We start from the raw sequence: 15,884 nt of genomic DNA, 5'->3' as shown, positions 1-15,884 counted from the left end.
GTAAATAACAGAAACTGAGCCTACCAGCCTTTTGATCAGATGAGTAATGCAGAAAAGAAAAGTAAATAGAAAATTTGTGTCAGAGCAAAGTCATTTCAAGGTGACACCTCCTTACCCACTGGATAAGCGATTGTGGATAAGCAGGATTGAGCGCTTCATTAAAATAACAATTTTATCGTTTCAGCTGAATCCTGACGTGTCTTGTCATCACCTGATTACTGGAATTTGTAGAGCGCTTGTCATACTTTTACCTTCGCATACAATGCAGTTATTCAAAATAATTTCAACTTAAAATTCTTCAAAAGAATTATACACGCGTGCAGTAGAAGGTGTGAAACGCATTGATCTGCACCGCAATTACAGCGTTCAACCACCGTGTGGCATTATATGTTAGTATTTAAAAATCTTCAAGTAAATCACAAACATTATTCTGACCACCAAGTCCCACTCTGTGCAATGTAAAAATGTTATGCATATACTGAATGCAAACTGCATTTTATCAGATAATAACTAAGTGCTGGAGCTTGGTCTTGGAAACCCTACCTACTTGAGCCTCAATATTGAATTTCCATTCAGTCCTCAGGGAACAAAGCGTCAGATTTGTTTCCCTTAGTTTTTAACACATATCACATCAAGGCAAACAAAAATTAGATATCAGATCACAAGCAGTGTTCCACTCTGCAGCATGCAGCGTATTGGACAGTGTGGTAGCTGAGCGATCAATTGGTAGTGCTGAATCAATGGCAAGCATGTGACCTCACAAGAGTTTTAATTGTTCAGACGCTCCGTGGGATCAATATATTCCTCCTCTTGTTATCAAACCAGGACTTTGCCCTTCGCTGGAATCCTTTTCAGGAACACCACCTGCTTTCATTATATCACATTTCACCGAACAGTCAGTTTGGAGATATGACCACAGGACAGTTCATTGTATCCTACCATCCGAATCAGAACTAAAGGCCACTTATCAGTATTGATCAGGTGAGGCAACGATTGTCCATTTGTGGCTGCCCACACCTTTGCTTTATACAGTACACATTCTGACTGGAGTTATATGAATCACGCTCCTCTTCGGTGACACTCATCAAATCACAATCTGAAAGTAAAGATGCTTTGCTGATTAAAAAGCATTTCAAGTGAAACTGATAATCTTTTCATAGCTCTCTCAGGCAAGCGAATCAGGTGTGAGTGGACTCATTTAGCTCCATTAATCTTTATAAAAGGAACACCCAGTTAATATTTAACAGCCACTTAAGAGTCACTTCATTACTCAGCAGTACAGTTGATGACCCCACAGCCATTGAATAAGAAGATAATAAGTGTGTTTGTCCAATCCTGGCTTGTTGAAATAGCTTCTGTGTCTTAAGCTGTGGAATCTTGGGAGGTACCTCTGCTAGCTTGGCCTATTGGTGTAGCTGCTCCTTTGGTCAATGCGTTTGCCTAGGAGACAAGATATCTTCGGTTCTTTCTTATACTATGCAATCTTCCCCACTAAGTCAATACAACTGAACAACACCGACTTAAACAATCTGACTTTCAGTCCTGAGATATTGTGTCAGACTGAGTGTTGGTTTTGCATTATTCCACATGTGATCTTAATGGATTGAAACACTTGGCTAGTGTACTTAATAACTAGCATAAGGAGAAAAAAAACCTTGTCAAAGCTTGGACCGTACAGCTAAGCAATATAATCCAGATCTCTTAAGCACTCTCGATTTGTTTATATCTATGTTTCGTAAGATTAATGTGTAATAATTAAAGACGCATTGAAAACATATCATGTCTTCGGTGTTCCCCAGAGCACTAACTATTATAGCACAGGGGTAGAGTCGGCCCCAGATGGGGATCTAACCCACAAACTCTCAATTCAAGGGCTACCGAGGTGACATACGGTTGTAAAGAGCTTTTGTACGTTCTTGATCAAGCCAATGCGTTATCCATATGGATCACACCTCTTATAATGGTACATCATTCGTTCAAGTCCCTGAGCTGACACGGGGGTTACGGAATGATCTTCGCTGAGCACCAGGAAGGGGGGGTTTAAAGTGGCGCCCTGATTGAAATAGGCTGCTGGGATGTGAATGTTACATTATGTTATGATAAAGGGAGCGTAATGGGTTTTAAATAGATGATTTGAGTTGTATTGCATTCACGGCAGAGCAGGGTGTAAGATGGTGAATGGATGTGGCCTCCAGCTAAGCATCTCCTAGATTGAGCTGTCCGTCTCGCTGAAATGAATCTAACTTAACACCTTCCGCTTGCCGCTGCCTTGGGGCAGACAAAAGCCTGCTTCCCCTACCTGATTCCTCATTAGAAAAAGACTGGTTACTGGCCTTGGCTGATGATTCCAGGTTTGAATTATAAGTAGCGTTGCTAATGTGGAGGAAAATCGGTAAGTCATTTGGTGATTTAACTTGGGAAATATACACACCGTACTGCACACGGACTCATCAGATTACTACAGACAGATGGACTTGTACAGGTAGTACAGATGGCACTGTTTAATGGGCCATGGTAAGAGATGGTCTTGAGGTGGTCTTAAGGGCTTTCTTTTTCTGGTATATTTGCCACCAGGCAATACAATTGAATCCAAATTACAGTATTTACAAAAATCTATGTTCAAAGCCGACCCTTTACAGTTCACTGCAGTTGTGGATTGCTGTGCGATTCTGGGTGAACGTGTCTGGAAATCATTCACATTGAGGCATACGAAAGACTGAACAAATGGGGCTATTATTTTCAAAGATTAAGACTTCAGTTGTTGATGATAATGGCACTCTACTGTTTTCTTAATCCATGACAGCTTGCAGTAATACCGCATATTTGACTTGATATTTTTTTAGACATGCTTCATTTCAGATCTGTCTATTTGAACACCAGAGGCAGTAAGGTGACGTATTCCCTGTTTTTATTTTCCTAGGGGAACCCAGTGATATCTATTGATGGTCAGATATTTGGACTATTCTTGATAAGACTGCGGGCCCTAAAGGCTTACTGAAAACAGTAGACAGGATGTTTCTGCACCAGCCGGAGTTCTTCTGGCAGGTCTCTGTATTGAATCTCACACTACTCCAACTTATCATGGTCCTAAACCAAGCTTTTAAGAACTAGGCACTCAAGCAAGAGGGCCTAATCTAATTACAGCCACTGCCCTTAGAAATGGTTACCATGGTATTTTTGCATGCGTTTCCCATGGTTACACTATTTATTTACCATAGCTTACCCTGGTTTACAACTATGATTTGCCATACCTTACTATTCTTAAAAATGCTTCACCATGCTTTCACTGTGCTTTATTACACTTTGCTATGCTTTTATTAGGGTACATTTTTAAAGATGTGTTTAGGTGATTAATATAATGTATTGATGGTGTTCCGTCCTCACAAAACACAGAATTGCGTGCTACAGTAAGCACATGTAGTAAAAATCAGTAAATGTATAATGACTGTGTAACTATGTATCTGTATTTTGAAAATGTATTTGACATTCTGTGGTAAAGAGTTGTCAGGATTATAAACCGCCTTGCTTCCTATTTGTGGTGGGCCCCATTAGCTGCAGTTCTAACAGTATTGTTGGAGCAAAGCCCCAAGTGTTTTGAAAGTCTAGTCATAATATGAACTTCACAAAGGAAATTTCTCCTTGGCATGGAACCAAACAGCAGACTACTAATTTTACTGTGTTTCCCCCGAAACAGTTATGAACTGGAGCTCTGAGCTGAAAGGGCTGGAAATCGTCCACTTTACACAATATTCAGCATCACTAAAGTGTGTTTTACAGCACAATCCAAATACATTTAAGCACGGCATTCCGAGACTAGGGCTGTTAGCAGATATACAGCAGTGTGCAAATGTATTAGAACAGCTCAAGATTGGTCATTTATTTCCTTTATATACCTACCTGCATGAAAACCTCACGGTGTGAGAATTTCAATTTGCCGTCAGCAAATCAGTGACATGGAAACAATAGGCACTCACATGTGAAAATGTTAAACCACATTGTGCTTTAATTAGGCATCTTAAACAACTTCTAAAAAGTCTCCTGCATTTTACCATTTGTGGCTACGTGTTCTTTTTCTCTTACCACTTTAAATGAATTGCATGTGTGGCCTACTAAAATCATCAATTAAATTAAACAAATCACTAATTTGCCTATTTTGACACATTTCAAGATTTTCAGTTCCAGTGGTTTGATTTCATATGCACAACAAATCAAAACAATAGACGCAATGGAGGGATCTAATAAACATGCACACTACTGTATAGGCACACTGAGTCATTCAAATGGAAATCTGAATGCTCCTAATCTGAACCAAACTGACCTATAATCCTAGTCCACTGGTCTGAATTAAACTATAATACTGCAGAAAGTGGTTTAGTAAAGTTTATAGATCCTCGATTTGAATCTGTGCATCCAAACGTCAGAGGACAGCATCAGAGAGCAGCATGCTATATCAATGGAAAGCGTATTTTATTGTACTGTATTCTGTATGGGGAATTCTTTCTTTTTGGTCATTCTTGGTATGTGGCCACTGTTGTCGATCCACAGACACATACAAAATCACTTACCTCCCATCCAAAACTAGGGTCTTTCACTGTAGTATTCTGCATTCCAGTGTAAGGTCCAAATCTTTCCCCCAGTTCGATCCTATTTTTGACCCATATCCCTAAACCCGCTCCAGGGATGGTTGACTCTCGGAGTTCCAGGTCTGCGGGAATGGGAATGTCATCAGTAATGTAGACAGGAGCCTCGTAAGGCGAGCCCTCCTTGGGAGTGAAGTCCTCGCTGTTGGGGAGGGGAGAAGGGGGCCCCACCGGGATGGGTGACATGATGCCGTCCTCAGTCTCCTCCTCTGCACTCTCTCCAGCCAGGTGGTCCAGGTCTGTCTCATACATGTTATCTACCGCCTCGCTGTCACCTAGCAGAGAGACAGAGAGAGAGAGAGAGAGAGGCAGAAACACATGTTAATAAAGAAACATTTTCATAAAACACACAAAATAGCAGCAAAATCACTGTATATTTCTTCTTCATTTCCAGAGTGAATAAGCCTTACTCTGTGCCTCCACTATAGCCCCTCACACGATGGTTTAGTGGCAATATGAAATGCCCTTTTCACTGGGATGCAGATCTAGCTCTATGCATCGGAGCTAGACCCTTCTGAGATAAATGCCATGTAAATGGAGACATGCTGCAAAACTGTAGGCACTGAAACTGCAATATTGTTTTGATGGACTGATCCAGGTTTTCTGTGGTTATTAATTGTCACCCCTATTCTTTCCATGATCTCTGCCCATGGTTGGTCCATGGTTCAAGGGAAATTACATTAATCCCCCTCTTTACTATCTGAAAGGTCCACTCAAGGTCCACAGGCATCAGCTGGAAAGGTCTCCTGATGACCTCAGTCACAGACAATGTGGGGTCTAATCATGCACGACGGTGTTGCTCTAAGATCTGGGCTCACCCGATAGATCTACTAATCAATCAATCATTTTCCTTTTTGATTGCTTAATGCAACACAGCATAAAAGCCGCTCCGTATAAATGTATCACTGGACACATCCCATATATGATTAATGGCAAAACAAAGATTTTTTTTGTGATCATGGGTTTGCCAGAGGGTTACAATGGTGTGCTCTTACATATTAATAAATCATATATGTCATAGATCAGTCTCTTTGATCAGCTTTTAATGTTTTAAGAATGGCATGATTGGATGACAATGGCTAAACAGAGGCTTGTAAAACAAGATATACTTGTAAAACATCTATACATCTTACATAGACCTTGTCACTTCCTCAACAGTCAATGGACTAATTTCTCAAACGCACGGAATAAAGTTACCAAACCAGAAATAAATAATTCAGACTTTTTGATTTGAGAGTCTTAAGTTGTCTCTTAATCATTTTAGAATTATAATTTATGTTTTCTTTCCTTTCCTCTCTCTGGGGTAAAGAAGATGATGTATTTTATTGGCAAAGAAACATAGTGGAAAAAGAAACAGGTAATATCCTGTGCCAGGATCTATCATTATTTACCACATGGCAAGTATATTATTTGTTTATTTAGCAGACGCCTTTATCCAAGGCGATTTACAGAGACTAGGGTGTGTGAACTATGCATCAGCTACAGAGTCACTTACAACAACATCTCACCCGAAAGACAGAGCACAAGGAAGTTAAGTGACTTGCTCAGGGTCACACCATGAGTCAGTGGCTGAGCCGGGATTTGAACCGGGGACCTTTTGGTTACAATCCCTTTTCTTAAATAAATACGTTATTTGATAAACAAGAGTGCTCTGGCATGAAAACACACCTACCTGTTTGGCAAGTTTTGAACAAAGACTACTTCTAGAAAGAGCCCTCATTTTTGACAAACCCACAAAATAATTTCTTTTTGGGCTGACTAGACAGCCTCAGTGTCAGTAAACAGACAGACTCAGTGTAATTTGTAAACGTACCACTGTAGTTTGCTATCCAAACACAGGGCATGCAATCAGAGCTAACTAGGCCGCAATTACTGCAGGAGTGTTTCCAATCACCCTGCCACAGCAACCTGTCAGCCAAGGACAGGAGATTTTATGACTTGGAAATGTTTTCTCTCAAAACTGAAGCTTATTTATTTGTAAGCAGAACTTGGAATATCCTTTAACTGTCATCGTTATTTTGTAAATTACTGGTCGACGTCTAAAAACGGAATATACAACGGGCCTGGTTTAAATAGATTAGTTTAAACGGTGATTGCAAATTTTCTTTTCAGCCTTCATTACTTGATTTTTTTGGTTTTCAGTGTTATTGTATGGATTTTTCCCCGCAAAAGTCAATTCATTGATTTGTCTTTTGAATGGTTATGTTGTTGCAGTAAAGGTAGTTTTAGTGCAACTGACAAAGTTACAGTGTTCAGTTTAGCTTATTTTAAAAATTATAACGGTAATTCTTAAAAATGCTCTGCATCCATTTGACTTGAAGTTAAAGACTCGGTTATATATCAGTAAATAGCTCATATCTTTCATCACCAATCAGGATATTCCATTAGCGGAACGCTGGACCACAGATAGAATCTTTAGAAGTTAAAGAACATTCAGCTGCATTTTAAAAGTGGTCTACCACCATATTGCCTTGCCGTGTATATCAGGGCTCTGTTACTTGTTCTGAACCATACTGGGCAAATGGACGTTAGCCACCAAGAGTTTACATTACCCATTTTTGAAAAAACAAACCGTGACCCTAATTGGAAACCAGTTTGGCGATTGAACATCTGGGGTATCAGTAACTGTTTCCCATTAGAGGATTCATTAAACCAGTTGCCCTGTTCTACTGGAAGCTGTTGGACGCTTGACAGGCTAATCCTTCTATCTGCTACAGAGCTAAGGATCGGAAAATCCACTAAATCTGGTTTGACTTTAAAGTCGGTGCCCTAAAGTAAAAACACCCAGATCAATATGTTCAGATCAAGTAATAAAACACTGTATAATTGCTGCTATAAATTCAATGAACAGAACATCATTTCATTTAAAGAAAAGACTTCTGCTGCTAATATGGGCCAGTAAGAGAAAAAAGCAGGCTATGAAACACACAAGTTAGCTAATAATTGTTTTCTATTCTCCCGTGATACTTTTCCACGTAGGGATTGTATTGAAAGTGGTTCTACAAGTTCTAAAACATCCTGTTCTTACATTTTACAGCTCAGACAGATTTTTTTATATTTTGTTTCCTGAACGAAATAAAAAAAAAAAAACCAAAATAATTAGGGTGCCTGCAAAAAAAGGAAAGAAAAATATTACATCGTATACTGGGAGAAATGTTTTGGCCCGTTAAAAGAAATGTCTGAGAATGGGAATGATGTTGGATGTCTCCCTGAAGGGTATGTAACTGACAGAAAAGCGCCTTCCTTTCCAAAAAAACAAAAACTTTCTTCAGGAGCTATTTTTCCTGATTACATCAGAGGTCGATCATTAATTCTCACCTTGGGGGTCCCCCTCTTCTCTCAGCAACCTACAATGAGACGGTTGTTCAGCTTTGTTATTGCAGTGGAAACTACTGTGCAGTTAGTGCCGGGATGGGGAGGCATGACATTTATTTGATAAATCTGTTCCTTAAAACAGTTCTACTGTTATTGCTAGCCATGCTCGAACAACAAAGAGACATTGCATCCACACAGGATTTCTTTTTAAAAGGTGCCTTTCTGTGCTGGTTTTACCCAAGGCAAAGGCCAAGAGTTGTCCTTTTTAAGATGTCTTAGATACAGCCTTGTGTTGGTGAAATGAATGTTTTAAATCTCAAGGTCATGACTTCTCAAAAGAACACCACCTACAGTATTTATAAAAGTGACAGAACTAACAATAATGAATTTTAGATGCTCTGAACGGGTCATCTTTTTAGACCCTTCAATGAGTCTTAACTAACTACAAATGTCTTAAAGCTGAAATATGTTTTAATCATATAACCTCAAACAAATAAATTACTATTTCTTTCACAGAAATGTTTGCAAGTGGGAACATAAGAGTCCCTCTTCTTTGTGTAAGTGTTGTATGAAATGTAAAATAAATATTTGACTTTAAAAGCTGATTACGCATTTCTTTTTTTTTTTTTTGCACACCATAGGACATTAAAAAGGACTTAGAACAAGTCTTTAAACGTTTCTAAATAAAGCAATTTCTGAAAAGTTTGAAACCTTTTAAAATGGGGCAACGGTTTAGCAGATCTGTCCAAAAGGGTTTGCCAGGTTTGCCAGCAACTAGAGAGACTGAACCTATAAAATATGTGAAACCTGCTAGGGTGTTCAAAACACCCTGTGCCAACTAACACAGTGCTCATAATAATCAGAAAATGTGGTTTCACTTATGCAAATTATTAGTATCTTTACAGACCTCCATTCGTACCCGTTAACCTTTTAATCACACCTTTGATGATTCATCTTAACAAAAGCTGTTATCTGGGCTGCAGAAAACAAAAAAGACCAGTGTGCTTTTCCATGGTGGTAGATCGTTAAGAGTGATGTAAAAAGAACTAGAAAATGCTACAGTATCATACAGGGCCGATGCATAGGGGGTATTGTAGAGTGTGGTTAATATTACTACCATTCATAACTGAAACACGCTATAGAATTTAAGAATACTAAATGTAATGACAAACGTTTCGACTAACAATCTTTCACAATGTCTTCAATGCTGCAGCGAGTTTTGAATCGCATATTACTAGCCGTTCCTAGCTTTAACCACAGTTATTATTATTTATTTCTTAGCAGACACCCTTATCCAGGGCGACTTACAATTGTTACAAGATATCACATTATTTTTTACATACAATTACCCATTTATACAGTTGGGTTTTTACTGGAGCAATCTAGGTAAAGTACCTTGCTCAAGGGTACAGCAGCAGTGTCCCCTACCAGGGATTGAACCCACGACCCTCCGGTCAAGAGTTCAAAGCCCTAACCACTACTCCACACTGCTGCCCTACAGTTAGGGCTGTAAGAACTCCAGCCATGCAGCTTACTGTATTGGCAAGCTGTGTTTATGAATGTGGTGCGATAACACCATAAGGTACCTCTGTAGCACAACCATGCACAGTAAATGAAATAACTGAAATGACAAACTGGGCACCGATCTCTTTATTGAGGTTTTACAAGGCAGTGTTCTGTTTCTCTGCAGATTTCTGCCAAAGTGTCGACTTTCCAACCTTAAAAAGGAGTTAAAACACAATGGAAAGAGTATAAATGTATTTGAATCTGCAGAGTAGATATTTCCATTGCTCACCCTGTGGGTACAGTTTGTGGTGGCTGGGACGGATGCCCTTGGGTTACAAGGTCATTTAAACAGCATGGGTGCACGTACATAGGATATAATAGGCTTGTGCCGACATACCAAGAATTGAAATACAGGCACATGTGAATCTTTTTGAGAGTGACGCTCGTATTCTAACATGCAGACTCCATGGCGCACTGTCTGTCAGTCTCGGAGCAGGCTAACCATTCTTAAACACTGAAAAGCTTTCCTGTGTGCTTTATTTCATCTACATTTCCCTCAGTTTTGTAGGTGTTTAATATCTTTAAAGTGTTCTGTTTAATTCTCTATTGCTGTTTCTACTGACTATATGTATCATGATTACTAACTATTCCAACTAAACCGCTTCTGAAATGACTCCCCAAGACCGATAGCGGGGAAGCATATCAGTGTTGCACAGGCTTCGGTGCACAATGCTTCAAATATGGACAGTGTGACGTTAAAACGCTTCCCCACGTCATTTTCACACAGCCCTGAGGAGTCTTTTCCGAAACAATATTGGCTGGAATAGTTTAGCAATAACTATCCAAGCAGACAAATAAAGGAAATGTATGGAAAATAGAACACGAGATCCCTTTTAATTAGAAGTTTAGCCCGGCCTCATGCAGTTGGTGCTGAAAGGCAAGATCACTTCCCTGGGCTGCTGCTGTCAGCCAGTCTCATTGTCATTCCACTCAGCACAACTCCCCGGGGTGCTGTGTAGGCCCTGCATAGACATTTATTAACACAGCAGATTAATAGCACTGGGTAAAGACATTTTCACAAACATGATAAATATTAATAATAATCAATAGCAACTTACATTTGCTAAATTGAGCTACAAGCATTACCCAAGGGGAAAGCTGCATGCTCTCTGCACAGAGCCAAAGGAAACCAGATTGAGCTACAGAGAGAATGGGGTAAGATATTGAGCTAATACACACAGCATAGCACAAGGCGGCTCATTCTTCACATATAAAACTAGAGCTTTTATAATAATGCTTGCACGGTCCAAAAGGACACAGTAATAGACATGCAATATAGGCAGTTTCAATCCACAGTTTGGGATTATCATTAGCCCGTACTTGTTGGAGGTTTTTGCACATTTATTCTGATTTCAGTCTAATTAAATGCTAAAAATACTGTATCTCTAGAACGATTCAGATTTTCAGGTATCTTTACCTGTTTGGTATAAATTAACCAGACACTGGAATAAAATGGTTTTCAAAGTCACTGGTTTGTCAAGGTCAAGCAAAAGCTATGTTGATTTAGTAAGTCCAGGTATGAAATGTAGGTCATCACAACCTAATCACAAACTATGCAAGATGTGCTTTGTTAACTGCGTAACGCACGGTGTAAAGTGAGTTAACCATTTATTGCAATGGAACGACAGGTGTATCCTAAATGGTGAACTGTTTGAGCGGAATGTGAAATGTTGCCTTCACTGCAAAACATAGCTTGAGGTAATGTTAAGCTCAAGGTAAACATAACTCAACTAATTGAACTCCAGTGCCCAAGAACAAAATGCACACAACTGTAACACTACTGTACGCACAAGAACATTACCATTCCAAAATGCATTGTCATGTCTCGGATATTCAACATAAAAATTGCTTTTCATTAAACGTCAGTAAAACCCCTATATACAACAGCATTTTAAGAGCGCATTAAAAAAAAGATATAGTCCAGTACAGTGTATGATGTGTAGTTTATTAACTACCCGCGTCTACTGTACTTAATCCCTTGCTGCCAGCATTGAAGATAGCTTCTTATTTATGTGGCGTATGCATTTGAGGCCAGGAATTTGCATATCCAGCTGCCATCGCACTGATTTCTGAGCAGCTCCAGCATTGCCCAAGGCTAGCCTAGTGAAGTGACCTGCAATGGCACTGTAATTTTTATCAAGGCTTGTTCATTGTGAAAAAGCCTCTTTGTTTTGCAGAAATTCGATTTAGCCTTTTTTTTTTTCCCCCTTCCGACTTTCTAATTCCATGGTTTCTGCTAGACCATTTCCATTTGCCCCCAGGCTCAGAGCGGTGCGCTGTGGACTACAGTGGATTGCTGCTTTCTATACCAAATTCAGCCTTCCTCGATTTCTTTTTTTCACAGCGTTTGTGTGAAAACACAGTCATACACAGTGCTGAGCATCTGGCTGGAACTCAGTTCAGATTTGAAACTACAGTTATTCAGAACAGTCTCCATAGAGTAGATAAACATGCAAGTACAGCATGCTTGTATGGAAGTACTGTATGCATGATTAATAAATGAATGGATCCATCACTATCCTCACAATGCGAAATATTGTTACTCTTCAATACATCATGTATTTAAAACTCCTAACAAAGTCAGAATGCCCTTAACCCTTCCTCACTTCTAAAAAATAACTGGGGGCGGGGGGGTAACATATTGTACCTTTAAAATCATTCATTTAGGTTATATTAAAACAATATATAGATATAAAATCCAAACAGTTTGTTTTCCGAGAGAGAAGAACAAAAAAGTCCTCAACCATATGCTTGGCTTGTCCCTGTGTTCAGTCACTATACAGCTTCATTTAGCAGCCCAGTGGGAATTAAGAAAGAAAAAATGCATTAATTTTTATTAACAGGGAGAGCCATTCGTTCCCAACAACAATATCTGACTCGTCGAAATGATTTTCACCTCTGCCATGAGGTGCACACTCCCCACATACATCACCCGATTACTCAGAGACCAGCCCTAGTCTCAGTCATTAGCCAGTGAATTAACAGCAATCCACTGTGCTATTAATCACACTGACAAAAGCGTGAGCATGCCACTGACCTGACCAAGCTCCGGGACAGGCAGGGAGACGCAGGGAGGGAAAAAAAACAGAAAGAAAGAAAAAAAAGGAAGAAATGGAGAGCGAAACCATGGCCCTGGGAAATAAAACGATTCTCCTGCCGAAGCAGAAAAAAAAAGCGGGAGAGAGAGGCAAGAAATTAGAAAGTCATAAGCTATGATGTGAAAGCAGGACGGACAAAATAAGAAAGGGTATAATACGCTCTGTACAATACTGAAACGCACTGCAGATCTGTCTACACCTGGACAATGCCTCAAATCTTAGATCTGTTTTCTTAATATCGCTCCTTTATATGGGTTTAGCCATGTGACCCACAGCTTGATCAAGCTTCCATTATAAAAAACATTATTAACAGGAATTAGGTTCTTGGCCATGGCCAGGTCAGTTTCAGATATTTCAGTAACCAAGTCGTAACTGAAGTATAACTGATACAGTGTTGCCACCCTTTTCTTGCACTACAGGTGAGTCATGTCTTCATGCACATAACATAAGTTATGGACTCATTCTAACTCTATCCCAAACCCTTTAATATTTCAAAGTGAGGTGCAAGATGTTTCACGTCGGCTCACTTAAGGCTATTCTATTCCCAGAATAACCTGAAGCCTGAGTTTTCAGCTGGCTGGACTGAGGTTAAAAGGTGATGTGAATTACCCAAGGTCGCTCAATAAATTGGCTGCTGAGTTGGGATTCGTAATCACAGTGTTCTAGCTCATTGCCTTCACTAGGGTGTCCTCCAGGCCAAACGTGGAGGTCTTGTGCCTTGCTGTCCCTAAAGTGTGGCTTGATTCATGATGATGGAAAGGGGGAGGCAGACGCCTTTCCCCATCTCCAACACAACCGGTTTGCATCTAAAACCAGCCTAAATGATCATGTAAAACTTTGAACTGCAAATGTAAGGCAACCGTTTAACCTACACTATACCAAGCGTTCCAGGTTATTCAGAATGGACATACAGTTTCCGGTAACACATAAATGCAATGCTGTTATGCGTAGTTACAATGTACTTAACATGTAAATATTTTTGCACAATATATGCAAGTATACAATTGTATCAGAAAAGGGTTAGGTTTAGTGGGGTTAGGGTTAGGTTTAGGTTTAGAGTTAGGGTTAGGATTAGGATTAGGGTTAGGGTTATATCATACAAAATTATTTACACATTAAATACATTGTAACTATGCATAATAACATTGTAATTATGTGTAAGTACTCATGTGTTTATTAAATAACTACTATGCAAATACACAATAATTAGAGACACTTAAATATAAAATATTACCTACTCCATAAAAAAAAACTACAAGCCACAGATTTGGAGTACTACTAAATGAAAGACCATGATAGATAAAGTCGGAAATATCCAATTTTTATAAATCACTTTCAAGACTTTTAATCCACTTATGATCAAGTCTACTTAACACTGAGCCAATTTAGACGAATACTATATTGTACAGACCCTGGCTGGTTCTGACTAGATTCTGTGGAATTAATCACTATTCTGAAGCAGCCTGACATTCATAAAAATGGTGATGCACTACAGGAATCTTACAAGACTCCCGTCACAAGCTATGGCGCAGGTAATACTAGCCAGGTGGGTGTGTAGCCAATTAGAATGGATCATTGTTCAGGTTCCTAGTATGAATAGCTATCATATAATATAATATAATATATGAGAAGGGTGGCCGATTTTGAAGTAGCAAAGGCTGTGGAGGCTGTGGAAAAGATCCATTGAGATGGATGAGAGAGAGTCATTAAAAAATACATAGAACACCCTCTCTCTTAATTAACTCTCTGCTCTAATACACATGGGTTTGCATAATGACAGAACGCTGGCATTGAATTAACAGCATTTAACCCAGTCCATACCCTTAAATCCATTAACGGTGAAACAGTTTGTCTTATTTTTCTGGTCTTTAATTAGATATTCAATGTTCATTGCATTGGCGTGCTGATTTTCTGGTGTCGGCTTCATAAAGCAACTTGAAATCCGTGTGTTGGTTTCCACCAGTGATCTTCTAGTCAATATATCAAGGAGGGTACAGGTGTTGAATTCTGGTGTTTTTAGAAAGCGAAACAAATCATGAAACTGTGTTAAAAAGGTATGTTATCTTAAAAAAACAAAGACTAACAACCTGACAGATATTAAAACAGTACCAGACACCAATCTCAACAAACGGACTACAAATTCCCTACAAAGTTAGATCCAGTATAACAGTTTTCCAGACTAAGGAAACTATTATTCTGTTTAGATTTAATATTATAATATAGATATCGCTGTATGTTTCAGGTTTGTTTGCTCTTTAATGAGGCAGCTGTTAGACAATGTGTGTGTGTAGAAGAAATCATGTGGATATTGGATGTGTCTCAAACACGTAATTCTTTCTGTACAGTTGTTCCCAGGAAGGCCAGTGATGAATCTGCAAATTGCCGCCCCTACAATATGACACAAATGTCTCTCTGTATTATTTATTCTACCCTGCAAAGAGGCTCGGTTAGGAAGTCCAGTGACAGCATGTGAAAAAGCGGAAAAGATGAGTCTTGGATTTTTTAAGTTCAGGACTAAAAAACAGCTCCGATAAAAATAGAGTTGGAAGACCTGAAGATAAAAAAATAAATAAAAATACAAAAACACAGTCCCATAACGTCACGTAAAAAAAGCTCTGCAAACTAACAGGATTTTAGAAATATGTAACTCAAGGAAAAGTTATACAGAGTGTACTATATCATTTTATGAATAATTCCATCTGATCCAGAAAGGAAGAATTTAGTGATTAGAACATTTTTATAAAGCATACTTTATATGGCTTGTATTAAATGTTCATTTATTTAGCTACTCAACCTGTGCCTGAGGTTCATTTTTAGACATTCAGGTCACAGCATTTTTTATTTTTTTTGTATTGATTTAACCAAGATATTTAACCACTGAGACCGATGCCTCTTTTACAAGGGGGTCCTGGAAAAAAAAAGACAATTGCGATCTATAGAAAGAAAGAAAAACAAAAAAACAATTGCAATGTACAAACACCACAAAAAAAACATGCGTAGTGCAAACTTAATCAGCAGCATACAGAAATCTAAGAATAGTATGAATAAGCCATATCTATTTGTTCATGTGGGCTGAGGGAGAAGCATTGGCAGGAGGGTCTAAGCAATTCCCAAATACGACCTATAAAACCGGAGAAGGAAAGATTATCAAATTCCACCTTCATAATATAAAATATGGATCACAAGATCAACTATACAGAGGTATCTACTCCAGCTACTGAAGTGGTCTGCAAATGATGCAATAATGCAAACCTTATGTAATACA

The 15,884-nt window shown here is 38.9% G+C and overlaps 1 protein-coding gene across 7 annotated transcripts in view; it reads right to left on the bottom strand.

Moving 5' to 3' along the window:
- LOC117425596 (histone-lysine N-methyltransferase PRDM16) overlaps positions 1-15,884 on the bottom strand; it is a 220,319-nt gene that overhangs the window by 123,970 nt on the left and 80,465 nt on the right. For all 7 annotated transcript variants that reach the window (XM_058993086.1, XM_058993085.1, XM_058993084.1 and 4 more), the window contains exon 2: positions 4,566-4,915. In XM_058993086.1, coding sequence (XP_058849069.1) covers positions 4,566-4,915 — 350 coding nt within the window. The remainder of the gene's footprint in view (positions 1-4,565; positions 4,916-15,884) is intronic.

The sequence above is a fragment of the Acipenser ruthenus genome, chromosome 20 (genome assembly GCF_902713425.1).
Source record: "Acipenser ruthenus chromosome 20, fAciRut3.2 maternal haplotype, whole genome shotgun sequence".
Taxonomy (NCBI): domain Eukaryota; kingdom Metazoa; phylum Chordata; class Actinopteri; order Acipenseriformes; family Acipenseridae; genus Acipenser; species Acipenser ruthenus.
Note: the sequence above shows the minus strand (reverse complement) of the source record. Positions and strands in the feature narration are given on the sequence as shown.